The sequence below is a fragment of the Lycorma delicatula genome, chromosome 4 (assembly GCF_047948215.1).
Source record: "Lycorma delicatula isolate Av1 chromosome 4, ASM4794821v1, whole genome shotgun sequence".
NCBI classification, from domain to species: domain Eukaryota; kingdom Metazoa; phylum Arthropoda; class Insecta; order Hemiptera; family Fulgoridae; genus Lycorma; species Lycorma delicatula.
The window spans coordinates 15,511,956-15,535,899 of NC_134458.1; the positions used below are offsets into that span (position 1 = coordinate 15,511,956).

Here is a 23,944-nt window from a genome sequence, read left to right on the forward strand (position 1 = left end):
AATGAACTCAAATTAGGGTTTTGTTAGTTTCAATCCTCATACTAGGATGAAGGTACGAACCTACTAGAGAAAGTTTTGTGAAGGAAATAATGTTCCTTAATCCTTCATAAAGTTTATATGTTATCTACATAAAAGTTAGATTAAAGGAACAATGTGCAATTATAGAAATGAAGTATTATTACTGACTTAATTAAGATGCAGAAACTCTTTTTATAATAATGTGATAATCTGTTAAACAGAGATTTGAGAATAAGTAAGTTTTCAGAAATTGGATTTGATGTATTGATATAATGTACAATGATTCTTGGTTAAATGACTCGAGTCAGTTTTTGGCAAGCACAGTTTTATAAAAAAAAAAATTATTTTTTATATACATAAATAAAATTGTATGTAATAATTTGTTTATCTCTGATTACTCTGGTATAATTCTTGATTACCAATCAGTTCAGTGAAAAGTATTAATCACCTAGTGACTAGGTGATTAATAAGGCGATAGTGAGCAGTGCTTCTAGTGAAGCACTGCTGAAAACACTAGTGAGAAGAAATTCTTCAAAAAGAGCAATACGTATTTTATTGATTGATTATTTATCCAAAAATTTGCTGCTAAAATTCATTTCAATAAATTACTTATTTAAACAGCTTTTGAATATACAGAGTCATTCACGAGAACCGGATGTTTTTGAAGTGGTTGTACTCGGACGTTCGTGGTGGGAGGGGCACGTGGCTGGTGTCTGACGTTTCTTTTGTTCATAGCATTTACATCTTAGTCGTTGAGATGGAGCCGTGGACGCTAGACCAACGCATGTACGCGTATGACAGTTTTGTGCGAAATTACGAATCCGTAACTGCTGTTCAGCGAGATTTCGGCCGTCAGTTTAATACACATCGTAATGCAAGTGTCCCTTCTCGTAACACAATATTGCGATGAGTAAACAACCTTCGAACAAGTGGTTCAATATTGAAGAAAAAACCACCGGGTCCCCGACGAAATGCTAGCACTCCGGAGAACATCGAACGAGTAAGGGAAGCCATTGTCAGGAGCCCACGCCGCTCTATTCAGAGGCATTCAGCAGCGCTTCAAATGAGCACAAGTACGTACGGTAAGACGAATTTCCATCCTTACAAGATAGTCATCGTGCAGCAGTTAGACGAGCAAGATTTCACGCAGAGATTACAATTTTGTCTACAAATGCTTACCATTTTTGAAGAAAATGAAAATTTGTTATTGTTAATGAGTGACGAAGCCCATTTTCATCTGAATCGCTTTGTCAAAAAACAGAATTGCCGGTATTGGACAGAAAGAAACCCACATCAGCTTCACGAGAGACTACTTCATAGCCCAAAGGTGACTGTCTGGTGTGCAATAGGAAAGGTCGGTGTTATTGGACCATATTTTTTTAAAGAAAATGACGCTGCCGTAACTGTAACAGCTGATCGTTACATTGCGATGTTGAATACGTTTTTCATCCCTGAGTTACAGAACCGGGGAATCGATTTTCAAAATGTGTTATTCCAGCAGGATGGAGCTACAGCGCACACAGTGAGGGCAATGATGGCTGTTCTCCGTAACTTGTTTCCAGGACGGATCATTTCCAGATTTGGCGACATTGCTTGGCCCCCTCGGTCCCCCGACTTGAGTAGTTGTGATATTTTTTTCTGTGGGGGTTTCTGAAATCACGTGTGTACGGCAATAAACCGCGTACATTGGAGGACCTAAAGATCGCAATTCGTCATCACGTCACCCAGATTGATGTAGACATGCTGCAAAGAATTGAGGCCAGTTACCATGAAAGGCTACAACAATGTATTGCCCAAAATGGACATCACTTGCCGGACATAAATTTTCGTTCATGAGTAAGTAACAAATGCTTTGATTTAACAAGTGTTTCAGTACCAATACAACTTTTTTAAAGTAAATATTCAATTTTTTATGATTATTTTAAAAACATCCGGTTCCCGTGAATGACTCTGTATATATATACAAACACGCATATATACAGCTTATAATTATAAAAACTTATTATTATATTTTTAATGTTATAAAAGTAGAATTTAATACCAACTGAAGATATGCGATACCACAAAAACTAGTTATTGAAAATTAGTAAGGTAAGTTTAACATATCTAATTACTCTATTTAGTGGTCTGTATTTTATATAATATTAAATTTTATTAGCACAGTGGGCAAAATGTTAGTGAATTATTCAAAAAACGGTATTATATTATTATATTTAAAAAAATAATATTAGTATATTATATTATATTTAAAAAAAAAAAAATTAATTCAGAACAAATATTTGTTCAATCGTAAATGTTTTAAATTTTTTTATCAATAAACAATTTTTATAAAGTAAATGTAAAAAGCTATCATTTTATGTGTACATTTAAAAAATAAGAATTATTAAAAAAACATCACTGAAGATGGGCATAGGCCTGAAAATGTTTTGAACATAAAAAATAAAGGTAAGGTTCTCTAATTCTGTACTTTGCAGAGGCTGAAAAAATATTATATTATGTATATATATATATATATTATATTATATTATATTATATATATTAATTTATTAAAATTATATATTTTGTAGTCCATATTTCCTTTGTATGTAAATTCTAGCTAAGTACAAAATATAAACTTATTCAGCCACTCCACAAGTACAGAAATAAAGAATACTCTTACCTTACTTTTCTCTTTCCATCAAAGTGCTTTCGAGCCTAAGCTCATTTTCAGTAACGGTTATTTAACATTTTTTTTTTCTGTTTTCACATTTACATTTTTGATAAGTCAAATTTTTAGAACAAATATTATTGTTCAGTAAATAATTTTTTTTAAATTTTAATACTTAAAATTTCCTTAACATTTTATTTAATGTTAATACAGTACTGTACTGATTTTCTTATTTGTTTATTTAAAATTTCTTGTCAATGTATTACCAACTTAAATAATATTTGTAAGACTGTCCCATCAAATTCTGTCTATCGATTCATTAGGCTGAATTTATGTTTATATATATATATGTAAAATCTTTCTAAAATTTCTAATTTTTTATTACTTTCGTGTTCAATATTTACTTTTTCAATTATTTCTAAATTATTTCCCAAACCAGTTATATTATGTTTGTTAATTATTAAATGGTCTGCAACATTTGAGAAACTTATTTTCTTATTTTTAAATGACCTGAAATGTTCATTAAATCTATCTTTAAATGATCTGTTTGTTTTTCCAATGTATATTTGTTCACAGTTATTGCATTTATTTTATTAATACCAAAAGAATCATATTTATTTTTTACTATTTTATTATTGCAATATTTTAAATGTTTTATTACATGATTATCAGGTTTATATTTTTTGTCATTATAAGCATTAATTAAGTTTTCTATAATTTTATTTGTGTAGAAGTAATTTATATAAATATTTTCATTTATGGGTTTTAATGTAGTGATGTTTATTTTATTGAAGTATTTGAAATTATATTTTTTATAAATATTATCAATCAATGAGGTATCATATCTATTTTTACAGCTATATTCTTTATATTATTTATTTCATTATACAATTTTTGTTTATCGTTTGTATTTTATTGTTCTATTTATTATGTTTTTAAAAATATTAATTTTTTGAGACCAAGGATGGTTAGAATTTTTATTTCTAAACACTTCGTTTGAGGAAGGTTTTTTATATACTCCAGTTATTATTTGGTTATTTTCATTTATTTTAATATTTACTTCTAAATATTTTATTTTTTTATTATGTATTTATAGTTAAATACAAAGAAATATTTAATTATAATAATAAAAAATTAAAATACCATAGCAGATTACACCCATATAACCCTTATGCTCCAAAACTTATCGGTCTGCCTGAATAACATAAAGAAGGTTTCCCTATGAGACCATTAATAAATTTTAAAACCGCTCCTAGTTATGTAATTACTAAAATTATTGATAAAATAATTAGATCAAAAATTAAATTAGAATATAAATATAGTATAAAAAAATGGGTATGAGTTGATTTATAAATTAAATATAAGTATTAAAAAAAAGATAAACTTTGGTATAACTGTCATGAACCCCAATATTCCCATTGATTATACAATTTCATTAATAAAAAACAAATTAATAAATACAGGTGAAGACCAACAATTTATAAATAATATTATAATAATAATTAGAAACATTTGTAAACAAAATTATATTGAATTTAATGGTACATGTTATGCACAAGAAAACACCTTACCTGTGGGTTTCCCCTTATTTGCAGTAATGTCAGAAATTTATCTACAAGAGTTTGAAAGCAAAATTGTCTGTGGTATAAATCATATTCATAAAATTTTATTATGGGTCAGATACGTAGATGATCTTTTAGTTATATATGAACCAAGTATAAATGATGAACACAAAATAATTTTAAATAAATTAAATTCTTTTCATGAAACATTGAAATTTACATATGTAATAGAACATAACAGACAAATAAAATATTTAGACGTAAATATTAAAATAAATGAAAATAATTAAATAATAATTGGAGTATATAAAAAACCTACCTCAAACAAAGTGTTTAGAAATAAAAGTTCTAAAATAAGTCTAAAAATATATATATTTATATATATACATGGCTTGGTATATGTATATATACATATACACATACACACACACATGCACTCATATAACATATATGTATTATTATTATTCATAGGATCGATCACTTTAGTCTTACCATTATCCGAGTCTCTTCAATGGGATAGTTTGATCCTTGCAGTCCTCCTTTAACTTTTTATACAGTCCATTCTTTTTGCCCTTTCTAGTGTTGAAAATGTTTGTATTGAGTTTTTTCTTGTTGAGTGTGAAGCAAGTGTTTTTGTTCTTGATTTTTTTCTTTCATTTTATCTCATCTGTGGTGTCTTCCGGTGTAAGGCCTATTTCCTTCAGATTCTATCTTATTTCTCATATCCATCTGCATCCTGTTTTATTGTTCTTCAAGTTGAGATTGTACTGTACTAGATGTTTCAGAAGTCTTGAATTTTGCATCCTTATGATATGTCCAAAGAATCCTAGTCTCCTCTTATGCATGGTATCAGTGATGGTTCTAACTCTTTGTACAAGACTTTGTCGGGTACAATCCATCACTGCCCATCTTTCTAGTACTTTTTATTGATGCAGGTTCTTCCAATTCTTCATCTGATTTTCTAGAATCTGTCTGTCTTTGATTGTTTGTTCAGGTGGAAGAGTGTTTCTGCTGCATAAGTGGCTTCTGGTTTTATGTTAGCTTTTGGGGCATAATTTCTGTCTTTTTGAATGATGTTTTGAGACCAATTTACTTGTAGTGTTTTGAAGTTCTAATATCTGTGATTTAGTTTGATTGATGTTGTTTGCTAGCAGTGCCAAATCGTTGGCGAAACCAAGACAGTTTGTTTTCATTTTTCGGCCTACTTTTACTTTTGGGGCATTTTTTAAGTCATTCCCTCATTATTATTTCTACACTGCAGTTGAGTAATAGCAGTCGACTTGGCATAGTCCTGTTTTGATCTCAAATGGTTTCAAGAGCTCGCCTCTGAATTTTACTTTTGACTTAGTATTTGTGAGGGTCAGTTTTATCATGTTTATTAATTTGGTATGTTGTACAATGTGTCTTAAAATTTTTAGTAGGGATTCTGTATGGATGCAGTCATAAGCTTTCTTGAAATCTACAAATGTTATCACCATGTCTCTGTTTCTTTTCCTGTTGAAATACATTATTAGTTTGAGACTCTGGTCTGGACAGCTCCTCCAGGGTCTGAAACTTCCCTGGTATTCTCCTAGTTCTTACTCAAGTCGTGAACTGATCCTGTTGAGGATGATTCTTGGAAGAATTTTGTATGTTGTGCCTAGGTGTGAGATTCTCCTGTAATTGTTAGGGTCTGTTTTTTCCCCATTTGTTATGTAGCAGATGGATTAGGGCTATCATCCAGTGTTCTGGTAGTTCTTCTTTGATCCAGATATTGATAAGCTGTTGGTGAAGGGCAGTTTTTGTTGATCTTCCTGCAAGTTTCCAGATCTCTACAAAAGTCTGATCTTCGCCCCCTGCTTTGTAATTCTTCATCTCATCCAGTGCTTGGTAGACTTCTTTTATTGTGGGAGGGTTATGTTTTTTGATGGTGTTGTTATTGGGGTGTTGGTGTTCTGTCAGTTCTTCCCAATTTAGGAGATTGTTGACAAATTTAGCTAAGATTTACATGTTGTCTTCATTGTTATGGGCCAGTTTACAATTTTCATTCTTTAGGGTTGGGGGTTCTTATTTTTGAAGCTGAATTTTGAAGGTTTTGTAGTAGTCTCTAAAGTGTGTTTTATTGAATTATTTTTCTACTGACGTCAGTGTGTCTTAAAGCAGTGTTGCCTTTTTATTCTACTTAGGATTCAAGTGGTTTGTTTTCTTTGTTTTACTAGGTTTTGAAAGGATGTTTCTGAGTTTCTGATTTTTGGGATTGGTAAAATAGCCATCCTTGATGTCTTTTCTCCACTGTTTTGTCACATTTGCTGTTCCACCATTGAAGTTTTCTGTGGGATTTTATTGTGGCTAATTCTTCTGTGATTTGTTTAAGGTTGTTGACTAGATCTTTGAGTTCATACGTGATTGTTATTTTTTCTGTTGCTTTTTGGTAATTTTCATTTTTAATTAGTTGTGTAGGGTCCATTTTTCTTTTAGTTTTAGGGGCTTGGTTTTGTTGCTTTCTTTGTCCATGAAGACATGGTCTAGTTGCCATTCTCCTTTTAGTGTAGTTGGGTGTGTGTTTCCAGGTTTTGAGTTTTTGAGGTTTCCTCTTAAAATATGTAGATTTCGAGATTAGGTTGTGGTTTCTGCAGAGATTGATGAGTGTCTGTCCATTTTTGTTTGTTTTCTTTTGGGCAGAAAACTAAACTCAACTAGGCTCTGCCTAGTTGAGCATTGAAGTCTCTGATTAATTATTTAACATATATATATATATATATATATACTACATTAAGCATAAATAAGAATTTATAAACTTTGTTTATGGAGCAAACTGCCTATTAATAATTTAAAGCTCAAACAATGTGGTCTATTTTACTGAATTTTTGGTAAAATGAGTAATATTTTTCCTGTATTTATTTATTAAAGCTCATAAATATAACAAATATTCTTGATCACGAAGATAAAAATTGATTTAAAAACAATATTATAAATTTTTATTGGAAAAAAGTAAATGTATACATTTTTGCAAAGGGAAATATTATGAATATTATAAGAATTTAATTGAAAAGTTTGATTAAAATAAAGGGAAAATTGATAAAAGCCAATAAATAAAAAGTTAACCAATGCCAGTATCTGTATGTTACTTTACTACTAACAAGTGCTGAACTCTACAGGAACTTTAAACAACTGAAAGTGAGAGAAGTTATATACAGTCTGTTATTTCTGCATGCCTTAAATACAATCTGTAAATCAACATCATTTATAATTCTTAACGAAGTTATTAGTAATAAGAAGCCTAGGCTACAAAAAAGTAAAAAATAAATTATATCATTTATATATAAAAATTCACTGAACAAATTGTTTCAATATTATATTTCTTTCAAAACTAAATTTTAGCTGTACAATATCTTATTAAACAGTAAATTAAACATACAAAGAAATACTCCAGTAGTGGATATTTTTATTCTATATGTTGAAAATGATTTGAATTTCGCATTGTTTTAAAAATGTTTTTAGGTAGGTTAATAAATATATGAATTGATGATAAAAAAGAACATTTTGAAATGTGATGGATATTATAAAGAAAAATAATTACCTTAGCAAAATAATTATGATAGTATGAATAAACAATAGAATTATTTAAATAACCCCTCAGACATTTGATTGTAATTTTACTGAATCTAATGAAGCCTTAGCTTTATTTAAATTTCCATATAACGTGGACAAAAGTTATACTGCAGTCCTTATATTTTGAAAGTTTCACATCATCATGGGGATGTCTTTTGGAAAACCTGAAACAATGCTAACATTCCTTCAGACAAAGCTAGATTTAATCAAATCATAGATTGCTAAAGTTAATCAATTCCAGTTGATTTTTCATTTTTGGGTTTGTTAATATGAATTGTTATATTGGCCATAATTTCAGCAGTTGATGAAGAAAGTAAAAAGTCTGATTAGTTTGGATAAAATGAAAAAATTAATTTGTTAAATATTAATAAAATGACAACTTAGTATATATACTTCCTATATTAAAAATAGCTGTAAAATTATACATCCTTGTCAGTATTAGTTTAGTTAAAAAAATTATTATGATCTTCATGATTATTTTCTGTTCTTCTGCAGATCCTCTCTAATCTTGGTGTCTTAATATATATGTCCAACCAACCTAATCTGTATCTTTACATGATTTCTGTACAGAAATTTACAACAGATTTCTCTCCTCTCCTATCTTTCATAAGACCTCTTCTTTTTTTACTTTAATCTGCCTAATTTTTATCATCCCTCTGTTACATCACATTTTAAAGACCTCTATTGCTTTCCTTTCTGCATTTCCTGTTGCCTATGTTTTGCTATAATGAAGTGTTACAGTCCACATTATTATTTTCAAGAATAACATTTTAGTTAGATTATTTGATACTAATAGATTTCTTTTCTGCATGAAAGCTCTTCTTACTTGTTCAAACCTAATATTGGTATCTACCTTACTTTGACCATTGTTTGTTATTTTACTAATTAAATAACAAAATTTAATAACTAATGAGGTTGTATGGTCCTCTTATCTTTAATACCTGATTTTTGTTACAGTTTATTAACATTGTTCTAAAATCATTTATTTTCACACAGTAATTTTTTATATACCTGTAAAAATACCTTTAAAAATACTTTAATACCTGTAATTTCCAAGAAATACTCCATCCGGGTTAAGCATCGGTATGATTTTAAAAACAACAAGTTCACGTAAAGCAAGTGCCACAGGATGGTTGCTAATAAGAAAATCTATTATACCTGAAATAATGTAAAAAACATACAAATAAAATAAATCTAGTGTATCAAATATATTTTTAAGATAAAATATACAAGCAGTTAAAAGTTACTGAGTAAAACCTTTAATTGTTGAAGACAAAGTGGACCTAGAATTAAAAATAATATCACTTTGGCATTGCTTTTTGTCTTTGTCTCAATTCCAATCAAAAATAAATATTGTATTTGATTAATGATATTTAACATTCTTTGCACAGGAGGGTAGTGCTGAACAATATTACCACAGCAGAGGAACTTTAGAATGATCATTTATTGACAGTTTAGAATGGGTTTATTAAATTCTTTATCATCATGTACACATTAAGATGTACACATTTACACATTTTGACCTTATTATAATGCTTTAATTACTGAACATCTGGAAATGCAATGTACCAGATCACTTGAGTTGTAGAACACATCTGGAATGATAGAAAGAGGTAAGAAAATTTATCATACAATGTCAAAATGTTGTGGCAGAATTTGTAATTTTTGACTGCAAACTTAGCATGTCCTAAAGATATTACAATGAACAAAAATGATGTTACTGATGATTTTTATTGTTTTAGTTGTAACGAAGTACAGGTAATCATTTATGCGATCTCAGAACATGTAACCTTATAATTATTCATAAAGTACTTTACATTAGGTAAAAACAATTATTTAAAAAATAGACTTTTTAACAGTAAAATGATTTATTATTATAAATGTTGTCGTGTAACATGACAGCATACTACAGTAGAGTACAGTAAAAGTTAATCTGAAAGGTTTAAAATACTGTATTCAAACTAATTTATACAGTTTATTGAGAATACTATAAGATGTTTTGTTTTGAATGATACAATTTATAATAAGCTATTTTAAAAACTGTTGAAATTTTGATCTGAGACACAAAATAACCTTCTTAAGTTTTGACTTTAAGGTTATCGTCTGTTAAGCCTGTTGAAGTACACCTTAAAAATAAATTTATTTGTTTCAAAGATGTTATGCAAATAGCTTTCTTAACCATCTGCAAAGGTTTTTTTTTAATATAAAAAATCCTACTGAAATATTTAACGAAATAAGTAATAAACTAATAAGAAAATGTTGTATCATAAAAAATATATATAACTGATTGCCTAAATTACCTTGGCACACATATGATGATGGACTTTCTCCTGGATGAATGCGACTTAGTATCACAATTGCTCTTAATTTATGATCCACATTCATATTTTTTGGGTGTGTAATTGTCAGTAGGTCCAATCGGCGGTTTTGCTGTTGGAAAATATTAGAAATAAATGATATAATCAGAAGATACCACACTTGGACACTAATATACTGAAAAATCACATTGGAAGAAAAAATGAAACATAATGTTTCCTGCATAACACATTATTTACATAGTTAATAATAGATTCTGTTATAGAAATGTAATTATTATTATGAATTCTTTATTCATGCAAATAAGTTAAGTATCTCATAACCTTACTTCATTATGTCAATGAAATGAAATATTTCATAAATTAAATGTATATTTTGTATTTTTAGTTTTAAGATATATATTGGGAAGATAATTACTAGGTTCTGTATATAACATACATGTATATATATGATTTTTTTAAAAATATTTTTACAAATACTATTAAAAAATAATTCAGTATTATTTAAATCAATGAACTCATCTAACCACTAAATGTATGGAAGTATTCTTATAAGTTTTTAATGCTGATCTTTAGTTTTTATGAATAAATTTTTGAGTAAATCCATGGAGTACCGCCATTGTCAGTTTGTTTCTAGGATAATCCTTTTTTTTATAATCGTAATTTGATTGATTTGATGGTATTCTCCACTCCTTTTTCATCTGTGCTGATCTTTAAATCTCAGCAAAATTAGAACATCCAACCATCTTCAGTTATCAGAAGGTGTTACATTTGATATTTTTAGTCTTTTTTTCTTTTTTATAAAAACTGTCTTTGATTGTAACAGTCTGCTTTTAATCTTTTCTTACTAATAAATTCTTTGCAATTCTATATTTATTACAAAGTTAACAAAAATCTTTAACTTCTAATCTATTACAATCCTTTATTTTAATATTTAGTTTCCTATTGTCCTCCTTTTTTCTTATTTCATTACCTATGATTTACTTCTATGTATTTTCAAATTGAATTTCTCTTCTAGAAATAAAACCAGCCATTCAAAATTTCTTCTTATTCATTTCTGGTTACTGCCAATAGTATAATGTTATCAGTAAAACTTACCAATTTTATTCTTTCACTTAGATTACTTTCACCTGAAATGTTTCCTTTAATCCTTGTATTGTTTCTCCTATATAATGTTCTTGTCTCACTTATTTCTGATTCAGAATTCATATTTTTCCATGATCCATTCTTAGAATTGCTATTTGATTCTTGTACATGTTATACATAAAGCTTTAAACTTAGTCTGAAGGGCAGAATGGCTATCATACTGTCGGGTCAGTTAAGGCCAAAAGATATTTGCTCTTTGTAAATCCAAATTGATTTTAATCAAGTTTACTTCCCTTACATCACATAGTCTATCTGCCTATAAATTATCTTAATAAATATTTTAGGGTGAGATTTAACACGCTTTAAAACTAAAAAAAAAGTAAATATAAATTAAATTATTTCCATTTAAGAAATATAAATTCTACGGAATAAAATCATTTCACTTTAAAAAACACAAACTTACAACAAAATAATATTTCCCACTAAAAATGTTTAATTAGCACTTGAAAAAATATATTCAAAATATTACATCCATTTTTATTACGTTACAGCAGAAAATTATTCTACTAATAAAATGTATAATTTGCACTTTCAAATATTAATATTAGATAAAATTAATATAGACTTGCTAAAATAGTTGCAGTAAAATAATTTCTGTTATACTTTTAAAGAATGTTTAGTCTACTCAGTCACAAATGACTTTAAATGTCTTTCAGTCATAATTGTCTTTAAATGACTGTTAAAACTAGCATTCAAAAATGAGTCGGTTCAAGCTGATGCAACATATAAATTGATTTGACAATGTTATCCTGTTTTAATTGCTGGTACTTCAGACCTGAATCATATGCTTCATCAATTTGCAATAGCAGTGTGAGGGGAGATGGAAAAAGACTTTTTGATTCTTTTTCCAGACAATTCAAGGATTCTTGTTTAAAAATATATCAAACAATGTGGGGTCCAGAAATTTTACTTGCTGATGCTAGTGAAGTGACAATAAATGGTTTTATATTTGTTTTGGAACTTATAAGCAGACTTCAGTGTTACTTTCATATAATAAAAAATGTTGATACCAAGATGAGAAGGTTAAAGGATAAAAGAAAAATCCATCACCTTATTGAAGCTCATATACTTTACCAGTTAATAATGAAAATTTTGATGTTATTGTTGAGTTACTCTTATCAAAGTGGGAAAGCAAAAATGATGGTGCTGTTAGTGAGTTCTTCAATTACTTCAAATCAATATGGTTAGGATTACATTGTTGTAGATATGAAGGTGCATCTTAATGTATTCCTTCTACAAACAATAGACAAGAAGCAATAAGTGCAGTAATAAAAAAAAGACCACACCCTCTGGGAACATCTACTATTTGTGGAAAATTCTGTTTAAAACAATGGTCATCAAATTGAGACAGCTATGACAGCTTTGAATACAAAAATTTTGACTACGGTATATCAGTGAGTGAAATCAAATCTAAAGGTTTTATGGGAAGATGATGGTGATATTATCACTATTTTATGTTACATAAGTGTTATCAACAGAAGTATAACCACTGAAGTCGTTGAAGTTTACAAATGTGAGTATTTAAAAAACTTTGAGTAATTACATGTGATTTAAATGTAAAAACACCAACTTCTGAATGTTCTTTTATTAATTTTATAAAAGAATATATTTGCAAACATAGATTATTTTAATAACATTAGGTAAATATAAGTGCCTATTGAAGCTAAGAATGTTCCACTGGGACAAAAATATAAAATGTATGGACCAGCTATGGCTACTCTTAAAACGACTTTAATAATCTAAGATTTCAATTTTAAATACTCACTAATGAATACTTTTTTAATTTCTGCAATATTTGACATGATATTTTTTGTTTCATGAACAATGTGTTTTTATTACCGTTTTACTTTTTTTGCTCTTTACTGTGGGTTTCATGAAGTATAGACATTCTTTTTAAAGTTGCAATTTGTCAATTTTCAACCTCATAGTTTTAAGTTGAAATCTTCCTTCAGTCTTTACAAGACTGCCCAAAAAGAAGTGTAATGTATTTAAGGTGCATGTATGTATGTTTGATCCACAGTAGCAACTCAACGTCTGAATTGATTTAGATGTATGACTCCGCATTGGAATCCTTATGTTACTGGGAGTGTTATAGGTTATATATATATTGTTACCACATATATGCCTAATTTAATATCGGCGGCCGAACACGGTATAGCAACTCAGATGTGAATGGCGTACAGTATACGGACGCGCTGATACAAGCATCACTACCGCTGTGCAGATGACCGAGCAGTTCTCTCACCATAGCGGCGCTGCAGCCTCACCACTCTCAGGCTCCAGTAAAAGAGCGTGCACGAGAGTGAATTTTCAATTCATCGTCGACCACCACCTGGAGAAGACCAAGAAGAAGAAGAAGATGGGAGAAAACAAGAAGTTCCCTGGCCGGCTCAACGTGGGACCTCCCGGCGTATGTCAACATCCCTGCCGAAGCAGCAGGCCTAGCCGGCCCGCTGAGGGAGTCGCTGGACGCGGACGCTACCTTCCCGCTCCAGCTCCAGCTCGCCGGGCTTCAATCGCCCTGGTCGGCAGACTTAGCAGCAGGAACCGCTGCTGAGTGTGGGATCGCTTAAAGAGAACCGCCTAGGCCGCGCCGGCGAAGGACGAACGACGCCGACCCGACACTGCGGGGCTCTGGGGGCTACCACTGCCATGGTATATTGGGGACCCAACTGCCGCTGAGGGAAAGCCCGGTCGGACTGCAATGGACGAGCCGCAACTCCCTGACTTCGCCGGAGAACAGCTTCTGGACCCAACAGCTCTTCTCAGAGCTAACGAAAAATCAGCGCTTTTCAGGGTCACCATAAGGTTATGAATTACAAACGTCGAAGCCAATCGACGACAAAAACGGCCCTTTTCAGGGCTACCATAAGGTTGGTAAGTGCCACGTGCCGTCGAAGCCATTGGCCGACAATATATGTATAATCATATACTAGCTCTACATCGCAGCTTTGCCTGAGCTATATGGTTACTTGCGTTTCCCGTAGCAGTCAATTCTTTTGCTTTATGTTCTTTAGTCAAGTAACCAGAGGTAGGTGCAGCCAGTCACGTATACAGTTACGGGAGCAGTGATGTATACCTTCGCACCCCTTAAAAAAATTGGAATTAAAAAACCCTAAAATGGTTTTTAAATATTTATCTGAAGAATATTTACAAGCCCAAATCTACTGAATATCTACTTTACTATAGTTGGGATTGGGAAAATGTACAATCATTGTATAAACATTTTTTTTATGTTTCTTCATCCCCTTTCAAGGCCAAATTTAAAAAGAATCTAAAAATTGGTTTATTGACATGAAAAATACATTCAACAAAAATCAGGTTGATTTCTTTATTTGTTACTGAGAAATTAAAAATATAACAAGGTTTAAAATCAAAAATCCATTATAACACTTTAATCTCTAAATTTAAAAAAAATGTAGAAATCAATTTTTAGATATTCGTATAAAAATTACACACACCAAATATTAAGTTGACATCTATGTCTGTTACTGAGAAATCAGAAAAAAAATTTCCTTGTTACTAATTTCTTAGTATGCATTTACACCGTAAGGAGAAAATGTACACAAATTTTCATCAATTTATCATCTTCAGTAGTTTTTGCTGGGCGTTGATCACTCACGATATGTTATTTTATATGTATGTGTGTGTATATATATAGAGCATCCCCCGTCTTGGCTTTGTCCAAGATTATAATGTAGTAAACCCACTTCCTAACAATATTAAATTGATAGAACTTATGAGTATATGATATTTATTGCAGCGTTTTGATTTTCTGGTAGCAGAATGTATTGACTTTCTGAATTACCAGTTCTGGATAGTTCAACATATAACTGTACATAAGAAAAACAGTCTGATCATAAATCAATACCAATGTGTTGGAAGGTCTGGCCTTGCATTTTATTAGTTGTCATAGCAAACGGAAGTTTTAGAGGGAATTGCAGGCTCTTGAATTGAAATGGTAAGTCTGTTGGGATCATTGAGATGCAGGGTATAAGACCAAGCTCTCCTGCAGCTGGACCTGTCAAAATAGCAGCCTCAATGATGTGATTTCATGTAGTTTTGATTTGCAACCTCGTGTCATTACATAACCTTGGAGGGTTAAAGTTTCAAAGTTAGAATCAGAACTCCCATTTTAAGATTGAGACTATGAGCTGGAAAATCTGCAGGATTAAGAGAATTCAAAAATTCTGGAGGATAGTGAGTGGACTGCTTCCTCAATATTGATTACAGAATCTACAGGTCGACAATCCTTATTTTGCCCTTCAACTTTTTCTAAAATCATATTATTAATTTCAAATGCAGAAATTGAGGAGTTATGATAGATCTTTCGCAAAGCCATTCGTACGGTTTTTGTAAAAGCTTACTAATTTCTCGATAAATATTGGAAATGAGATCATCCATTGTATGCACAATGGTATCAATGTTTTTATCGACAGAAATGTAACCATCATTGTGAGGAAGAATCCCATTTCCTATGTTTAGTAATTGTAAGGGAAAGTTAGCATTGCCAACCCCAAGATGAACTCTCACATAAGTTCTTAAGTTAATGATGAGAACTTTTTTTTTTTTGTCTTCAGTCATTTGACTGGTTTGATGCAGCTCTCCAAGATTCCCTATCTAGTACTAGTCGTTTCATTTCAGTATACCCTCTACATTCTACCTCCCTAACAATTTGTTTTACATATTCCAAATGTGGCCTGCCTACACAATTTTTTCCTTCAACCTGTCCTTCCAATATTCCAGGATGCCTTAGTATGTGGCCTATAACTCTGTCTCTTCTTTTAACTATATTTTTCCAAATGCTTCTTTCTTCATCTATTTGCCGCAATATCTCTTCATTTGTCACTTTATCCACCCATCTGATTTTTAACATTCTCCTATAGCACCACATTTCAAAAGCTTCTAATCTTTTCTTTTCAGATACTCCGATTGTCCAAGTTTCACTTCCATATAAAGCGACACTCCAAACATATACTTTCAAAAATGTTTTCCTGACATTTAAATTAATTTTTGATGTAAAAAAATTATATTTCTTACTGAAGGCTCGTTTTGCTTGTGCTATTCGGCATTTTATATCGCTCCTGCTTCGTCCATCTTTAGTAATTCTACTTCCCAAATAACAAAATTCTTCTACCTCCATAATCTTTTCTCCTCCTATTTTCACATTCAGTGGTCCATCTTTGTTATTTCTACTACATTTCATTACTTTTGTTTTGTTCTTGTTTATTTTCATGCGATAGTTTTTGCATAGGACTTCATCTATGCCGTTCATTGTTTCTTCTAAATCCTTTTTACTCTCGGCTAGAATTACTGTATCATCAGCAAATCGTAGCATCTTTATCTTTTCACCTTGTGCTGTTACTCCGAATCTAAATTGTTCTTTAACATCATTAACTGCTAGTTCCATATAAAGATTAAAAAGTAACGGAGATAGGGAACATCCTTGTAGGACTCCCTTTCTTATTACGGCTTCTTTCTTATGTTCTTCAATTATTACTGTTGCTGTTTGGTTCCTGTACATGTTAGCAATTGTTCTTCTATCTCTGTATTTGAACCCTAATTTTTTTAAAATGCTGAACATTTTATTCCAGTCTACGTTATCGAATGCCGTTTCTAGGTCTATAAACGCCGAATATGTTGGTTTGTTTTTCTTTAATCTTCCTTCTACTATTAATCTGAGGCCTAAAATTGCTTCCCTTGTCCCTATACTTTTCTGAAACCAAATTGGTCTTCTCCTAACACTTCTTCCACTCTCCTCTCAATTCTTCTGTATAGAATTCTAGTTAAGATTTTTGATGCATGACTAGTTAAACTAATTGTTCTGTATTCTTCACATTTATCTGCCCCTGCTTTCTTTGGTATCATGACTATAACACTTTTTTTGAAGTCTGACGGAACTTCCCCTTTTTCATAAATATTACATACCATTGTTTGTACAATATATCAATCGCTTCCTCACCTGCACTGCAATTCTATAGGTATTCCGTCTATTCCAGGAGCCTTTCTGCCATTTAAATTTTTTAATACTCTCTTAAAAGATTATTCAGATGAATAGAAAATTCAGATCTCAGTATTGTTTCTCCCATTTCATCCTCCTCAACTTCCTATTCTTCCTCTATAACACCATTTTCTAATTCATTTCCTCCGTATAACTCTTCAATATATTCCTTCCATCAATCGACTTTACCTTTTGTATTATAAAATACAAAGATGGTGTACCATCTTTGTTTAACACATTATTAGATTTTAATTTATGTACCCCAAAAGTTTCCTTAACTTGTTCCGTCTATCTTACCAATGTTCATTTCTCTTTCAATTCTGAACACTTTTCTTTAATCCACTCTTCTTTCGCCAGTTTGCACTTCCTGTTTATAGCATTTCTTAATTGTCGATAGTTCTTTTTACTCTCTTCATCACTAGCATTCTTATATTTTCTACTTTCATCCATCAGCTGCAATATATCGTCTGAAACCCAAGGTTTTCTACCGGTTCTCTTTATTCCGCCTAAGTTAGCTTCTGCTGATTTAAGAATTTCCTTTTCAACATTCTCACATTCTTCTTCTACATCTTCTACCTTATCTTTTTTAATCAGACCTCTTGCGATGTCCTCTTCAAAAATCTTCTTTACCTCCTCTTCCTCAAGCTTCTCTAAATTCCACCGATTCATCTGACACCTTTTCTTCAGGTTTTTAAACCCCAATCTACATTTCATTATCACCAAATTATGGTTGCTATCAATGTCTGCTCCAGGGTAAGTTTTGCAGTCAACGAGTTGATTTCTAAATCTTTGCTTAACCATGATATAATCTATCTGATACCTTGCAGTATCGCCTGGCTTTTTCCAAGTGTATATTCTTCTATTATGATTGTTAAATTGGGTGTTGGCAATTACTAAATTATACTTCGTGCAAAACCCTATAAGTCGGTCCCCTCTTTCATTCCTTTTGCCCAGCCCGTATTCACCCACTATATTTCCTTCCTTGCCTTTTTCAATGCTTGCATTCCAATCTCCAACTATTATTAAATTTTCATCTCCTTTTACGTGTTTAATTGCTTCATCAATCTCTTCGTATACACACTACCTCATCATCATCATGGGCGCTTGTAGGCATATAGACGTTAACAATCGTTGTCGGTTTAGGTTTTGATTTTATCCTTATTACAATGATTCTATCGCTATGCGTTTTGAAATACTCTACTCTCTTCCCTATCTTCTTGTTCATTATGAAACCTACTCCTGCCTGCCCATTATTTGAAGCTGAGTTAATTATTCTAAAATCATCTGACCAAAAGTCGCCTTCCTCTTCCCACCAAACCTCACTAATTCCTACTACATCCACATTTATCCTATCCATTTCCCTTTTTAAATTTTCTAGCCTACCAACCTTTTTTAAACTTCTAACATTCCACGCTCCGACTCGTAGAATGTTATTTTTTAATTTTCTGGTGACCCCTTCCTTAGTAGTCCCCACCCGGAGATCCGAATGGGGGACTAGTTTACCTCTGCAATATTTTACCAAGGAAGGCGCCTAATTATTGCTATATGAAAATGCAGAGAGCCACATTTTCTTTGAAAAAAAGCAGCTGTAGTTTTCCATTGCTTTCAGCTGCGCAGTACTCAGAGGACTGAGTGATGTTGATATGGCTGTTTAAGTCATTCTGACTCACGCCCCTAACAACTACTGAAAGAGCTGCTGCCCTCTTTCAGGAATCATTCCTTAGTCTGGCTCTCAACAGGTACCTCTCCGATATGGTTGCACCTTCGGTCCAGCTACTCTGTATCACTGAGCACTCAAGCCCCCTCACCAACGGCAAGGTCTCATGATTCAAAGAGGAGGAATGGTGAGAACAAATTTCCATAAGGATGATGATGATGATTTATGCATGCCTGAACAACATCAGCCGTAGTTGAAAGGCAATCTTTGCTGACATGTCTCCAGCAAACATGAAAGTTATACCACCCATTAATTTACTGCATGATCTAATATCTCAATTGGTACGATCAATGGCTTCAATATGAGCTTGGTGACTGATTGTGCATTCATCCCATATTATAAGTTTAGCATCTTGTAAAATTTATCCATTTTTACGAATAGAACAAACAGATTCTTGTCCACATGTAACATTTAACAGTAATTTCAAAGTGGAATGTGCAGTTTTCCAACCATTTATAAGTGTAGCAGCTATTCCTGATGATGCTACACTGATTGCAACATTTTTAGTTGGGCGATCTTGAGTAAGAAGCAGATTGATTAAGAAACTTTTCCCACTGCCTCCAGGAGCATCTAAGAAAAAAAAAATCTTTCAGTTGTTACTAGCAACTGTTATTTATATCGTCAAATTCCTGACTTGATCTGGCACTAATTTAGGAAGATTAATACTTACAAATTCTTTCTGTTTGCCAATGTTGAAGGAAAGTCTTAACATTGTATTATAAGCATTAATAGCTTCTTGATTATCACGTGTTGGTGCTGGTAAACTGTAATTGCATAAGTATTTCTCACTTAAAGTAACGACAGTATCTTCAATCTCAATGAGACCTCTATTCAATATATCATCTGAGATTGTAATCTCAACTTTATTGGTTTTATGTCAGATTTGATATAAAATATCTTTACAAAAATCTTTTTGGAACATTTCCCACATACTTCAGTTGGGCAGGATGACAAAAAACTAATATAATTGCAAATAATTCTCTCAATTTAGGCGAATGTGACAGATAGAAGCATCAGCAAACGTGTCTTTCCAGTAATTATCATTTTCCAATATGCCAAGTGCAGTGCAAGCAGCTTTATATGTTTGTTGTTGCACATCACAAACAGTTTTCAAGTAATCAAAAGATATAGGTCGTTTAACATTATGCAATAACATATGCAGATGAAAGCATCACTTTGGTTTGGATGAATTGATATACTCTACCCAGAGCAGCATACTTTTTGATTCCAGGAAATCCTTCCATGTCAGTTCCACACTTTCTTCTGCTAAACTTGTTATAATAATTTTATCAAACATAACCCGTTGGTATGGTTATTCAAAAAGTAATTAAAACGTAAAACTCACTTACCAACAATCTTTTAATGTGTCCTAGCGCTTTCAGGAACAATTCCATCTTCAGGAACTTAAATTTTTTTTTTTTTATTAAAAAAAAAAAAATTCTAGTTATTACTAGAACTTTGTCATCATGAGGTAGAATCGTTATGTAAAATGTATAAAGGTGGTCTCCACCATTGACAGTGGAGACATTCATTATGACAGGATGTTAAGTCGACGCAGTTTTAACTCATGATGATCACCTTTATACATTTTACACACTTTACATAGCAATTCTACTCATGACAACAAAGTTTTAGTTAATAAAAAAAATTTTAACATCCTGAAGATGGAATTCGTTTCCAAGAGCACTAGGACACATTAAAAGATTGTTGGTTTGTGGGTTTTATATTTTAATTATTGATTAAGCTTGTTACTATTATAGGTATAGTCTCTAAGAACTTCAGGATATAACAGTGTCTTAGCAAAGCCATTTCACTTTTCTTTTTCCTGTTTAGCCTCCGGGAATTACCGTTCAGGTATTACTTCAGATGATGAATGAGGATGATATGTATGAGTGTATAGTCTCAGTTCGACCATTCCTGAGATGTGTGGTTAATTGAAACCCAATCAGCAAAGAACACTGGTATCCACGATCTAGTATTGAAATTCGAATAAAAGTAACTTCCTTTACTAGGACTTGAACGCTGGAACTCTCGACTTCCAAATCAGCTGATTTGGAATACACGTTCACCAGGTGGGCTGAAGTCATCGGACTGACAAAGCTCAAAAAAAGCAATAAGAGTGGTCTTCTGTGGACTTTTAAGAACTTCTTGGAGATTTTGTTCAGTAAAATAAATACCTTGATAGTTTTCTAAGTGAACAATAGAGGGAAAACATAGATGTATTTGAAAGTCAAAAAATTGCCAATCGGCCTTAGATGTAAATATATATCTACCATTAATGTACTGATTACCGAAAAAGTTGCTTAATCTGAAACTTTGGAAATATATTTGCAGATATATCGAATCACTTGCATGGAGTGACAAACTTCAGTATTTATGTGGGCATTAAAGCAATGTGACAATAGTGGACAGTGTGTGATGATTCATTTATTATCAATATCAATTATGTTACCTTGCATGTTTAAAGTTGTGGTATGACCTCCATCCTGTGGACTTCTCCTGCGATAAATTGGGTAACCATCATCTGCAGTTTGAGTGTTGCAAATGTACATTTGAAAATACTTTTTTGAACATTTTCCATTTATCATGCATGGTGATGATGACCTATTTATAACACCACATGGTCTGTGACACATATGTTTATAAATAATGTCATATAATAATGGGTCAACATTTTTATCAGGGAGTTCAACAGATATGATAAGATCAATTTCATCAGTATTCAATTTCATCGTATTTTTGTTACTAACCATGTGACAATGAGGTAAGCCTCATTTTTGCCACTCGACACTTAGCGCATAGCAGTTGACCGAACCAAATATTTCTTTTTTGTTAATAATGTCTAGAAGTTTTTTCATTTTCAAATGGAAAACTCTGGACATAATATCGTGTCTATCAGTAGATTTTTTACCAGTGAATAGGTTGTTTTTTATTTCTGGCCATCCAGAATTCCACATTAAAGTTATAAATAAATGTGGATGCCCATATTTACGCACGCATGTCATAGCATCTTGAGATTTCTCATACATATACCATGGTGTACCAGTGAAACATGAGGGAAGTATGACACTTTGACCCATGTTTCTAGCATTAACATTGATGTCTTGTTGTACAGTATTTCAAAGATGAATGTAATCATCAGCACATAATCTTTTTGGTTATGACGAATAAAGGCTAATCTTTCAGTGATCATTTTGGCCATCATGTCAACACACAATTGATTAAATAAGTTTCTGTAATAATGTAAAAGATTGTCAATGTTATCTCAAACCATAAGTCGATAAGCATAAAATTGCTTGCAGGAAACTGTTTTATTTTGCTCATTATTATTTAGTGGAATAGTTAGATAATAACCATCTTCACCCTTCTAAAACATAAGGGGATATTGTAAAGGATCCCGCTAGAAGCAGTCTGTTGTCAATTAATTTACAGATTGTTTAATTTAATTTTTAAGCGTAGATTATTTTAAATTATATTTTATATTTGTACTTTTATTTACTTATTATTTTTATTCGTTTAATTTTACAAATTTGAATAATTAAATATTTATCGCCTATCACAGAACCAATATATCACATTACCTGAGAAACTGAATAAAACTGCATTAACCTAACTACTATATGTATATCAAAGAAACGAATTAAAATTGTCTGACATTCAATAATTAACAATTATCGGCAGCTTACGTTCTCGTCATTTTTTCCCGCTACACGGTTGCATTGGATCAGCAATTAAGCATGGCTCAATGCAGGGGCGTGCCCTTTAAATTCAAACGGCCCTTCCCGCCTACCGGCTGTACGTTCGGCATGAAGGGTCGGGCCGTCGGTTGGATCTTTTTTTGTTTTATTGCCCACTCATACAGGGGATACCATTACTGGCGCCTGCCGGTCTGGGTCTTTTCATTGCCCACTCAAACAGGAGTTACCATTTATGGTCCCCTGCTAGTACGGGGGTCTTTTTATTTTTACCCCACGTGTTGTTATCTGCGAAGTTTTAGGATGCAAGAGGATCCAGCGTCCTCCCACTTCTTTGCCGCCGCTCACCCAAGCAAGCCCAGACGAACGACGACTCCATAAGGGGCTATTCCTCATACCCTCTTTTCCTTCTACTTTCTCCGAGGACCGCCGAGATGTATTTGGCTATTGCCTGGAACTCTTTTTCACGGTCAATATCCTACCCACAACATTATCTGTATCTATCGGGTTCACTATGCCTTCTATCTCTTTCCTCTGAATCGCCCACCTGTGGCATTGGAAAATGACATGATTGGGGGTATCGACTTCCCCACAATAGGAGCATTCTTCGTTCTCAGCTCTATGTCTCACAAATAGGTACGTTCTGAACCCCCCGTGACCGGTCAGGAACTGGGTAAGTCAGTAACTGAGTTCTCCAAATTTCCTCCCGGCCCAGGGTCCTATCCTTTTTATCAGTCGATACGTTCATCTCCCTTAAGTTGTGACTTCCCATCAGGCTTGCCACTCCCCGATCATGTCATTCCAGGCCGTGCTCCTCCGTTTCCCCTCAGCCACCCTTTTCATCATCCTGGCCAACTGTTTCAGTAGGGGTACTCCCACTATAACCAGTGAAGCTTCCGTTGAGACTGAAGAATATGCGGATGCCACCCGAAGGGCCATCTGCCGTTGCAACCCTTCCATACTTCTTTTGTAACGTTCGACATGTAATGCGTTAGCCCAGATTGGTGCACCATAGAGGAGTACCGAATTGATCACCTGCCCGAACAAATATCTCCTTGATGATCGTGGTCCAGCCATCTTCGTTAACAGCATGCTCAAGTTTTTGACCATTCTTCCTGCTTTGGTACAAGTTGCTTGGACATGAGTTGAAAAGGTCCTACGTCTGTTTATCTATATACCCAAGTATTTTACTTCTGAAACCTGTTGGACCGGGTTACCGTCTAAGTTAATCAGCACTGGTCTTATTCTTCGT

The 23,944-nt window shown here is 32.4% G+C and overlaps 1 protein-coding gene across 1 annotated transcript in view; it reads right to left on the bottom strand.

Annotated features, from left to right (window-relative positions):
* The window catches only part of LOC142324295 (cytosolic carboxypeptidase 6-like), a 99,391-nt gene that overhangs the window by 15,561 nt on the left and 59,886 nt on the right, over window positions 1–23,944 (bottom strand). The window contains exons 6-7 of the mRNA XM_075365223.1: window positions 10,119–10,248; window positions 8,862–8,976 (exon numbers count right to left, since the gene is read on the bottom strand). Of these exons, the coding sequence (XP_075221338.1) occupies window positions 8,862–8,976; window positions 10,119–10,248 (245 nt within the window). The remainder of the gene's footprint in view (window positions 1–8,861; window positions 8,977–10,118; window positions 10,249–23,944) is intronic.